General features: G+C 37.9%; 1 protein-coding gene across 2 annotated transcripts in view; it reads right to left on the bottom strand.

Annotated features, from left to right (window-relative positions):
• Positions 1-1,568: 1,568 nt before the first annotated feature.
• The window catches only part of LOC122986720 (fucolectin-7-like), a 65,365-nt gene continuing 54,385 nt past the window's right edge, over positions 1,569-12,548 (bottom strand). Inside the window, exons 2-8 of one of the 2 annotated variants that reach the window (XM_044358038.1) lie at positions 8,889-9,174; positions 7,682-7,836; positions 6,145-6,424; positions 4,570-4,696; positions 2,987-3,011; positions 2,038-2,227; positions 1,569-1,719 (exon numbers count right to left, since the gene is read on the bottom strand). In XM_044358038.1, coding sequence (XP_044213973.1) covers positions 1,569-1,719; positions 2,038-2,227; positions 2,987-3,011; positions 4,570-4,696; positions 6,145-6,424; positions 7,682-7,836; positions 8,889-9,174 — 1,214 coding nt within the window. Of the gene's footprint in view, positions 1,720-2,037; positions 2,228-2,986; positions 3,012-4,248; positions 4,697-6,144; positions 6,425-7,681; positions 7,837-8,888; positions 9,175-9,963; positions 10,029-10,448; positions 10,576-12,548 lie in introns of those variants that run through there. The other variant, XM_044358039.1, reaches the window with a different exon arrangement.

Raw genomic sequence — 12,548 nt, forward strand, 5'->3', positions numbered from 1 at the left:
GAGAGGCGCAAACTAGAGCTAATGTTAAAGTCCCCCTCCACAAACATAAAATGTGTTTTTCTTCTTGCTCCATCAGTTGGATGTTTGAGCTTTACTGTGCAGTTTGTTTTCACATTCATCTGCTGAAGGAGGAAAAAGTTTCTCTGTGCTCACAGAGTGAGTTTAAGGCGTGTACCTATGAGCATGATTTGTGTCATCACTCCTAGTTTGGAGCCATTTGTGGTCCAGTAAGCAACTTACACAAATGTGATGTGGATTTTTAAACAAGGGAGAAGGAGGAGAGGCCTAATTTCTAATTAGTTAAGTGAACTTGTTTGTGGAAAAGCTGCATAAGACACAAATTATTATTCAAACCAGAGTCATGCTATATGTCTTCAAACATGTGTGGAGGATCTTAAACCTTTAAACCTTTTAGTTTATCACCAACAGTCCTTAAGCGTACCTTAACACTTGTTGAATCCACTGTCTGTTATCAGCTTTAACATGAGACCACTTGCAAAGAAAAAGTATAGTATTGACTGAGAGCTTAACTGCTAACCATGACTCAACACAGAAATAGCTGACCTCGGCATAAATCAAACTTTCAAGCGTTATCAGAAAGTAATCATACATACATTTTCTGCCAGCATTAATTGAAAAGGTCTTTACTACTGCCCTCTACTGGCTCAGACAGGATCTAACACTGATCCATTTAAAATGGACAAACAGAATACTGATTCCAAAGATAAAGTTACCTTTACATCAAAATAAGATAAATACTTAAACAACAATCTCTCCCCTTCTCTCAAACTGGTTGGACATTGGAGTGCCTTGTGATTTCACGGGTCAAAGTTCAATCAACTTGAACTGTGCAGGCAGATCAATTCACGACCAGAGATGAATGTGTCTGTTCCACATAGACATGACAGGGAAAGTCTTTGACACAGCACAACAGTTTCTACTCAGCATCCCATCAGTCTTATTGCATTGAGCTTGCATCTGGCTTCTGACAGGGTTCTGTGTCACATTTAGTTGTGTTCTAATATCAAGTGTTTTATGATCCAGACCAACATGTCAGGCTCAGTATTGTATGTACAGTATTAAAAAGACAGCTCAAAACAGCATTAGAAATGAAAATACACTGTAGATAAAATATGGTGGTTGTAGACTTATATTAATATTGCGTTCATGTTATCTGGGATTGATGGCAATGATAGCAAAGATTCCCATGTTTACGACTTGCAAGCGTTCATGTCATCAGACAACTTGTTGAGTTGGTTTAATCACTATGAACAACAGACTTTGACTAGATGTGAGGTGTCCCCCTTTGCTACATTTTCAAGTACTTCCATATTTCCCAGTTTCCCAGTCAAAATTACAACTTGCAAGTTGTTGAGCCATTTACAATTTGGAATCTTGCAATTCTGAGTAGTCTAATTTGACATGAACGCCGCATTATACAGGGAATGAATGGGTTTGCACACAATTTCACTGGTTTCTCATGCTGAGAATCAAATTGAAGCTAAAGCCATAATTCTGATCCATCTGAGTGCATATAGCAGTATCTGCAGATTAAGTACATCTTAAACCTAATCCAGTCTAGAGCCATACACCTCCACCTCGCACAGGGTCAGGTACTCACGTCTTCCAAGGATGACTATGTTAATGTAACGACCATCCATCCCGTTACACTGGAATTCAACAGCAGCACTTGCTGGGATGTTTGTGATCACAGCACACCTGGCAGAAGAAACAGAAATTACTTAGTTGACTCTGCAAAGATTTGCTAAAAAGTAGTAAATTCCTTTTTTACCACAGGTGTTACTTTCAGTTCCATACAATCTGCTGTATTGTAAAGATTGGAGATATGGTGTCATAAACAGGGCATCACAGTTTTTAATGTCAAAATAATAAATTAGTATTTAGCTCCAGTCTGGCAGGGAATGTTTGATGGAGCTAAATATTCTCCCTCCTGTGGTACCAATGTGCTAAGCTCCGACTAAATCCATTTGGCTGACTTTTAATAATATTGTTATTCTAATTGGGGCTGTGAACTACCTGGGATTGTTGTTGCCATTGTTTTCAAGAGAATCTCCAATGCGGATCTCATCTCCATTGAGTCGATGTGATTGTGCATCTCTGTTGGTTATCTTAACAGAAAACACCTTATGGGTTTTCCCCAGGAAAATGAATACAAATGAATACAATGATGACTGTGTGGCTTTTCCTTGGACTGCCAGATTCTCTCCTGCAAAAACGTGGAGTAGAGTTTTTTTTTCAGTGTTATATTCACAGTAAAGTCCCAACAAATTGTGGATTTTCTGAAATGTGGCTGTGGAGTTGGAAAGATATGGGTTTTACTAGTCAGGGAGGGTCTAACCAGAGAGACTAGTGAGTTGCATTTCGAAAACTGCAGGATCCAGCATTTTTGGAGCTTTACTCATAGTTGTCTTAGATATGTTGGATATATTTTTAATCTGTCTCTGGCAAGCCCAAGTGCAATACAAAATGCTGTTTCCCTGTAGAAAATAGCTGTTATTTACAAACTTTGGCCAAATAGCAATTTGGTGCACTCAAGTAATAGACTGTGTTGTAACTTTTTCAGAGATCACATAATTATGTTCAGCACCATGGACAGCGGTCTACACTGCTGATGGACTGATTTGGGCTGAACTGAAAATGTTTGTTGTCCTGTTTCCTCATTCAGTTTTGTTGTAGATATATGAAAAAAATATATAACATGAACAATAAGAACATCTTGGTCCTGAATCTGTAACAGGCTGTCTAGCCTACATGGTCCATAAAAGCATATTGACTGTTAATGCTGTCCACATCCTTGGAAAATAAAGACCTTGCAATACTTAAATCTGCTGTGGGTCTTGTGGGACTTGCAGACTGGACAGTCTGATATCAACCTCTGATCTGTGAGTTATATAGTGATTAGTTGCGAATAAATATCAGTCACATTCCTTTCATCTACACAAAATAGTATGGCTCAAATTCCCACCAGTTGGGGGACGGTATCCATAAACCTCCACTTCACAGTCTCAATCCCGGCTTCTGAGTTCAAGACTTCTTTATGACATGCACATGGAAAGCAGTGCATCAATGAACTTTGAAGAAAAAATGCATGATCAGTAACTTATATATCATGTTTGTGTAACTCCTGTGTGACACAAGTTTCACTCCTCGTCAGTTTCACTTCCCTCTATAAGAATGACTTAAAGGCAATTAAATGAATTACTTTAGTTAAACAGGTGTTTAATAAACCTGATACATAGTCTAACAATTCTATTCTATTCTATTCTATCTGCTGTATTGGCCAGTTGATTAGTATTGCAATCTCTGCAGGCAGAGGGAATAGTATCCACAGGCTAACAGGTTAACAAGCACTGAGACTACTGCCTGTTAACAGTCTATTTTGATAACAGTACAAAAGCCAAACAGGCAGGATAAGGAAAGAGCTTTTGTCAGCTTTTTTGTGTCAGACTTTAGAGTGTGAGCATATGGCTATTTCCTGGAGGCAGTTTTTACCAATGTAGACCTGGTACAAATTTAACTCAATAACAGTTGTTAATGTCTTGCCAGCGCTAATGTATTAAATAAAAGGGGAGATTTTTGAGGAACAGCTATGGCCTGTTGGTTAACCAACCCTGCTTCATTTCCTTCTTCTTCCATCTAAATTTAGCTTTGACAAGGCAGGACATTATGAAAAAATGTTCAAATGTAAAAGTGATGACAGAAACAAACGAGAAATTAAGAAACAAGACATAAAATCTTGTAGTAAGCGCCCCTCAAAATATGTTACATTACACCTTTGAATACATAAATTCTAGTTCACTCTTAAATGTGTGGGTCTGTTGCTCAGCAATTGCAATGTTTCTCTTCAGGATGTCTGGTTGGAAAAATATCAGATAGAATGAAGAGGGCACAGCTCAATGTAGTAAAAAGACAATTGGGCATCATTTTGAATAGTCAGTTCCAACTGAATGATACCTATTGTAACATAAAAAGTAGAAAAACTCATAAAACAAGTCAATCCCACCCCACAGTCTCTTGCACACCTAATACTGGTAAACCAGCAGTAAACATGCCAGCAGGTTTGCTCACTAGTGGAAGAGCTAGCACAGTTATATATATCTGTTAAATTTACAGTCATAACCAAATAAATTAATTAAAGTACAACAAAATGTATCACTCAATTGTGGTAGATTTCACTAACCGTAAAAAAACCCAATAATGATGAAATCAAAAGGACAACACAGAAGGCTGTTTCAATGATTTTTTTTTTATTTCAGCAGCAATGACATCCATAGTATTAAGCAGCAGAGAGGGCAGTGACAGTACAATGACAAGTTTAGTATTAAAAATTGCAACTCAACAACAGCATTAGACATGAAAAAGCAGACCAAATACAAAAATGTTGTAGACAGGCTGAAGTTTCCTTTATACACAGATAAGACAGAATATACTTCAGTTGAATCAACAGTGAGAGGAGACAGGGTTTTTCTGACATGAGCTGTGTCTGAATTGCTCCTTATTTGCTTATTTTGAGCCTCTTCTGACTTAATCCAAGATAGAGCCATACACCTCCACCTCACACAGGCTTAGGAACTCTTCTTTGTCTGGGATAACTATGTTAACATAGCGACCGTCCATCCCGTTACACTTGAAATCAGAGACACCATCAGCAGGGATGTTTGTAATCACAGCGCACCTGGAAGAACAGATATTTATTAGTTGACTCCAACAAAGAGTAGTCGAATACCATAAATAGACAATTCATTTTCAGCACACTCAAATGTCTAGTTTGGCACAATGCACATTTCTACTACTTTTCAACACCACATACATGAAGAGCAACATAAAACAGTGTTTTGTAGACCTAAACTCTTGGGTTTAGATGTTTTTTACATGTTTTTCATAAACCTGCAATTATTGAATGTTTGGCCACTTTGGGGCAGCACAAGAACTTAATACTTAAACACAACACTAAGTTGTCATGGTGAACTTGTGAGTGAACAGTTGTCTACTCTTCCTGTCTACACAGAGTAACACTGACATTCATTTGAAGTTGTGTTTTTGTCAACCTGACATATATATGTTATATATGTTTTGGTTCACTAACTCCTGAGGGAAATATGCTCATTAGCTGCTAAATGCTCCACTGTGTTCATCATCTAGTTGCTAACCTTTACTGTTTGGTGCTGGACAGTTAGTGTGCAGTCGGTTTATCAGTGTTTTTTTCGGCATCTGGTAACATCTAAAATAACTAATGAGAGCGGTAAAAGTGAACCACAACAGACAAGTTGAGGGCCATAAAACCAAAACAATGAACTGAAAGATGCTAAAAAGCTCCATAGAGCTGAGTGGAAATGCATTTGGGTGATAATTATCTGTGGGTTAATCACATTATACATGGTAATTTCATTAATTGTTAATATAACAAGACTTAGAGTCTGCAGCAACACTAGGGAATTCCTGAGCCTGTGCTTTGTGCATTCGTGTCATATCAGGGTTATCATAATTACTTGTAAATAGCGTCAACCTCCAAGTTGTAATTACGACTGGGATCTTTAATCAAAGTCTGTTGTTTATTGTAATAAAACTCAAATTTAATGGATAAAATGTAACTTTGTGAAGTTGTTAACATAGGAATCTCTCCAATCTTTCCCATCCATCAGCATCAGCACAGTAGTTCTTTGAGCTAAATATTAACATCTGTATGCTGCCATTGACAGTGTTAAACTGTTGTTGTGTAACAGATGGCATATTTACATATCATACATATTATCATCTTCACTCTCTTAGTTTAGCATGTTAGCATGTCACCATTTGCTAATTGGCACTAAACACAAAGCTGAGGCTGCGGCTGTCATTAGTTTTGCAGGCACTTGGTAATAAACCAAAGTTTTTCTTCTGTTGTTTTTATTGACTCATACAGAGACTCTCTGGGTGACGTGCACTTTAAATAAACTGAAGTTGAAGTTGAAATTGAAATTTTGACCTGATGATGGTGCAATAGAGGAGAAGTTAAGAGAACACAAGAGCTGGTGCTCATGTAGTGTAACTAATCATGTCAGTTTACAGGACTGTTGTGACTCAGAACGGATAATGTAGTCAGCTGCCATCTCCCATCCTTTATATTAACAGTCTGTGAACTACCTGGTATTGTTGTTGCCATTGTTAGAGAGAGAATCTCCAATGAGGATCTCAGCTCCATCAAGTCGTTCTGAGGAATCATCTCTGTTGGTTATCTTAACAGAAAACACTTTGTGTGTTTTCCCCAGGTCTAGTCGCCACCAGGGACTGATGTCATTGTTTGTGTGAGTGCACGACGCCTCTTCCCACTTGCTGGCATGATTTCCATCTATGGCATTATATGCTATGCCAAATGAATGCAGTGATGACTGTGATGCTTTTCCTCGGATTGCCAGGTTCTCACCTGCAAAAAGAGCATACATGTATGACTTCTAATTTCCTATGAAATACAGATGCACATAATTTCTTGCAATGTTCAATTTCAGTACCCTTATGACTCAACAAAATGTGTTTCATTTGCACCTGCGGTCATAATTTCAGATACAAGATAAATGTAGCTTGTAAGCACAGTCACATAATAACAAATACTACGAAGTTAAAAGAATAGTTTGACAATTTCGGATATAAGCTAATTCAGTTTCTTGCCAAGAGTTAGATGAGTAGATGGATACCACTGTCATGGTTGTATGTTCAATATGAAGCTACAGCCAACAGCTAGTTAGCTTAGCTTAGCATGAAAACTTGAAAAACATGGAAACAGGGAGCCTCTAAAACTCACTAAAAACATGTTACATCTTGTTTGTTTAATCTGTACAAAAACCAATGTGTAAAAAGGACTGTTAACGATTTTTTGGGGGGACCGTGGATATATTATAAGAGCTGGCGCCGCTGCTCGGTCTTGCAGCCAATTTTTCCCAGTGGCCACTTGCGGTTTTGCAGTGAAAAATCCCCCTGCGGCCCAAAAAGCATTTTCCCCATAGACCACCATTGTAACAGAGACATCTGTAAAACTGTTGACAAGACACTTCAAACTGCAAATGTCAATTATGACTCTTTCTATTATGAACTTTTGATCCATGGAGGTTTTATATTTGTAAAACTTTCCTCAAGCCGACAAAAGCGATTTAAAAATCTGTGACATCATCACAATGTAAAGTCTATGGGCTAGCAGGAACTCGCAGGCGAGGCCATTGGGGGAAACAGTACTGCGCATATTCAGTGGGTTGCACAATGCAGAAACAAACCCAGAAGCTAGAAACTTTTTTTGGCGTATGCGCCAGCCGAGCAATTCCTGTAGGACTGAATGGGGCATGTGGGGCCATTTTGTGGTTGGGTGCAGTAACTTCCTGGAGTCTCCACTTGTTGCCTGGGAAACTTGAGGTAAAGACAAGACAGATTTGTTACCTCCAGACAGAGCCAAGCTAACAGTTTTCCTCTGTTTCCAGTCTTTATGCTAAGCTAAGCTAACCGTCTCCTGGCTGTAGCCTCATATTGAACAGCCAAATATGAATGTGGTATTGATCTTCTCATCTAACTCAATAAGAAAGAGAATAAACATATCACCCTAAATGAAATACCCTAATACAATAATATAACCCCCAAGTAAGATGAGAATTACTGAATACTGTGTTCACATCTATGTAATAGCTCAAAATCTCACCAGTTGGGGCACGGTAACCATAGACTTCCACTTCGCAGAGTGTAAGAATCTTTTTTGACCCAGGTAGAATCAAAGTCACATAACGTCCCTCTACACGATCAGTGAAAGTCAGAGTGAATGAGTCGCCTGCAGCCATTTCAGAAATTGTGCCAACCCTAACAGAGAGAGAGCGAGATGGAGAAAGACAGCAGGACATGAATTATATGTTATATATTATATTGACACTAGAAGGCTGTTTTCACATTCATCTGTTGAAAGTGGAAAGTTCATCTGAGCCCATTAAGAATCAGATTTTAAGAGATGGGCCTACGAGCATGATTTGTGACATCACAACTAGTTTGGAAGCCAATCCTGGTCCAATATTCAACTTACACAAGTGTGATGTGGGAACCTGAAGCCTCCAGTGCACAAACACTGAGAATGGGCTTTACAGTGAAATACAAGACATGATGTGTCCAGCAGTTAAACTTTTGAAATGAACAAAATTAGCATAATCATAGATTCTAGACACTTTTGATAAGTGTCCCTTAACAGAAAGTCATGCGACATTTTCATGAAAAGTTTTAGTTGTCTCCATGGTAACCAGATGCTATAATCTAGCCGGCTTGTTTAGTTAGGGACCAAGCCCAAAAGGCAGAAGACTACTCTAAAACAGTAGTCCTCCCCTAAGGGCGAGGACCGTATTGTTTTTTGTGTGTATCTAAAACTATGTGGAAGCAGTAAATGTTCAAAAAGGTGTGGGTTCACTCACACTCTTCATTCAAATATATGAGTATTTTTCTGTGTCCAGCTGCAGTTACTTGTTGTCTCTACACACCTGACAGTACACATGTCAATCAAACTTTCAAAATAAAAGCACACCACACTTGTAAGAAATATCCCTCATTTTTAAAAAGCAAAATGATCTGATCCCAACGGGCCAGAGTGCGAGGTCCCGACCAACGCTGCTTGCAGCTTTAATTACATTATATTATTACAACCAGGATTAATTAAACAATACATTACACATTATCTAAAGGTACAGACCAAAATATCAATAAGGAAGTTTAGTGAAAACTACAATCTCCATGGCTACGTTAGGAACACTACCCAATCACATTGCGCAACAAAATATGATGATGTCCGCGACATAACAAGCAACATAAACTGTTAGGTAAAACGAGTAAAGATGAAATATAAGTGTAAAGGTAAAAGAATATTTACTCACATCGGGTTTGCTGTACCATTTTCATCTAAAGAGTTTCCTATGTGGATCTGCAGCCCGTTGATCCTGTGTTCACAGCAGTCTCCTCTGTTGGTGATGGTGATGGAGGTGACGATGTAGGAGTCCAGCAGGTCCACTCTCCACCAGGGGTCAGTCTGTTCATCAGTGTGGGTGCACGAACCGGCCGCGAAAGTGGAGTCACGGTTTCCATCGATGGCACTGTAGGCAGATCCAAACATGTGCTCATAGCGGTCTGACTGTGTCGCTTTTCCACGCAAGGCCACATTTTCTATGAATGAGACACATGTAAAACACGTAAAATATATAATGGAAAGTTGCAACTTGTTAAGTGCATCAACTGATCATTTGCACAACTGTAACTCATCTAATAATTACCACAAATCTTTTTTTGAATTCACAAATACCTTCTCAGTCATTAATAAATGGGTGATTAATCCTTAATGAAACTTTCAGAGAGCAGAGAGAGCATATTCTTCAGGTTTTAGACCATTTGTTTATGGAGAAAAAACATTTACAATCACACTATTATGGTCCCATGCTACCTAAAAAAGGAGAACATGACATTTATGAATAGTGATTTTTGAAGTTTTGAATATATACGGATCAACTGTAACCAGGAGCATGCTCTACAGTAGGTGCAAAAATGTGTATCAGCTGCACAAAAATAGAAAAAAGTCGAAATATTTTTATTTTTGCATAATCTGGTGTTTAGGGTGTTTTTACTGCTTTTACTGCTCTTACACAACTGCCGTAATGGGTGAAATTTGATCTAAACATTATGTAACGCTTAAAAATCTCTGTCCTGTAACCCCTCCCTTCACACTTCTCATATTTTGTGCAGTTAATCTGTGATAAAAGATTAAGGCTAAAGTCCATGCAGTTCACCTTAATTTGTAAAGATTTCTGGCTTATCATACTGTTAACTTTTCTTGATGAAAGAACAAACCAACATCTAACTCCTTGTTTTTCTAAAATGTATATTTTCCAGTATATATGACACATAATTGTCAAATGTCACCAATGTTTTATAATATGATTTCATAGATATCATACTTACGATAAGTGTAAGCTGAGCATATCCCCAGGATGAGGAGCAGAAGGAAAATGCTGAGTTTCATCATTCTGATTGAGACAGTTGACAGTCATTAATACACTATATTTAAGAAATTCACACTTATTATCTTTATTAATACTTTTAGTTGTGTGTGATGATGTGGGTCAAATGGGACATCGTAAGATTTAACTAAGGAGGAGCAATTATAACAGTAACAATGAATGTGACACTGGAGATTCAGAGGGATTTGAAATGAGACTATGCTGGAAAAAATACCACCATTCCCATTGCACCAAGAGAGGCCAATTCACATTTAGGTATTTTATTCAAATTATCATTATTTGCTGCTGAGATATGTGTATACATGCAGTGTAAAATGTTTTGTAAAGTATTATTCTCAGACAGTGAAAAGTGAGTCAAGAGAGCCTGGATACTTAGAACTTGGTCTACTAAGATGATCTGATGCAGAAAGAAATGAAAGGTGTTACCTGGAGACCCGGACACAGCAAGTGCTTTCTTCCTGGAGTCTGATGATTCAACTAAAAAGGCATCAAATCCTGTAAAACAACACACTGCTGTGCTCTTTATATGCATCTTTTTCCTCACTTCTACATCAGTTGAACCATATCCAACCAATCATCAGAAATCAGTTCATATTCATGTCAACAGTGTCCAATCATGTTGCACTGGTTTACTCCCATGTGCATGTATTTCACTTCCCTATTTGTGAATTAAATATGAGAGGTTATCCAAGTGCATGGCAACAAGTATGCGAAAGATCACACAATACAAACCAATTTTCTTACCAATAAAGAGTATATAACTTTGATCAAATCAAAATAATACAATAACGCTCACTCACTTAGTGGTGTCACTGGGTGCCGACCTCAACCGCTGCATACTAGGGTTTGATTAAAATGAATCATTTAAATTGCTGTATGCAAATAAAAAACAGATTATTAAAATGTAATGATGTGATATACACACAAAGACATTCACATATAATAGAAACACTTACACATACACATACACATACACTCAGCTATACATCAATTTAAAGTGAACAAACACTTGATAATAGCTTCTACAATACTCTTCTAAAAACTCAAGACATGTTAGACATAATGTGGGTTGGAAAGGCCACTACAAAACCAAAAAGAAGCAAGCCTGCTGGGTTTTAAAGAAAGTGGAAAGGATTGGTTGAGCATGGGTGAATAATTTGAAGTCTTTAACTGGTAAACAGAGTATAATACAGAGTTATAATCAACCACTTCAGTGCATATCAGCAAGACAACTGTAACTTCCTACACTAAAGGGGTTTTGCAGTGCTCCCTCACCAATGTGAGAAAAATAGAAGAAAATAGTGGCTGCATGCCTTTCTCTATGTGCAGGTGTGCAGTGCTAGGTGCAAACTGTGGGCATCCTTGACACTTAAATTACAGTGCACCCCTGAGATGTCCCCAAAATATCAGACAGGTGCAGGCAAAGAATAAAAATCGTATAAAAACAATAACCAAACATTCAGAAAATGCTTAGTGGCAAATTTTTACTTTGCACAATGTTGACATTCTCTTGAACTTCTTTGTTTTTTGCTAGTACCACTTGAATCTTTGGGTGTGTCAACATCCCAGTGTTCTGCTACTTCCCTTTTTTATGATCTGAAAACACACAAACACATCAAATTCTCTACAATTTACTTGCATCTGTAATTATGAATATTATGGTATTACAGTTGGTGTTATACCTTATTCAGATCATGGGCCATATGATTATTAATATTGATTATTTAAATGGAAAGGCTGTGAATGGTTGGACAAAAAGTCTCTGCCAGTTATATTTGGCAAAACTCTGGTGTTCGGCTGTCACTTGTGCTATACAAGATACAGCGGCTCCAAGTTTGACCTCTGAGATTACTTCTTCTTCTGAGTAGCTCTGCTTCAACGAGCTAGATTGCACATCTCTGTGTAGCTAGAAAAGTCTAGAAAGGACAGAGATGAAGCTCCCTCCACAATATTTTGTTACATCTATTCTCAAAGCTGCAATCCTGATATTTACACTACACTGAATTACATTATCATGTGCAATGTGAAAGTGTCACTCATAGTGACAAACATAATTATCACTGACAGAGCCTATTAGCCTGTTTTGCTTATTGTTTTGGTTTTACACATTTATATGGTTTAGTCTCCGATAGGCTCCGATAAACCCACAATACACTTCAGAGAGAAAAGACAGGAGCACACTGATTGATATGCAGCCTTTAATAATGCAAGCAGACTAATGTTTCAACAGTACAGTGTCTACATCAGAATGAAAGAGGACAAAGGCATAAGGCAAACACACATATGTAGTCAACTTAGGATAGATGTACATTTGTTATTGGGTAGAAGGTTGAACAGGAATTCAAACATATTGGTAATAGATTAAAAGGTGGGAATTGCCAGAGCCAATGTCCAGGTGCCAAACCCATACATTAAAAACAGAAAAACAAGAATTATGTGAAATCAAGCATAAAAGGTTCATGTTTCACGGACACCAAACTAGAGCTAAAAGGAGATTGGTATTGGATTCACATTCATCCTGCAGGT

This window comes from Thunnus albacares, chromosome 8 (assembly GCF_914725855.1).
Source record: "Thunnus albacares chromosome 8, fThuAlb1.1, whole genome shotgun sequence".
Taxonomy (NCBI): domain Eukaryota; kingdom Metazoa; phylum Chordata; class Actinopteri; order Scombriformes; family Scombridae; genus Thunnus; species Thunnus albacares.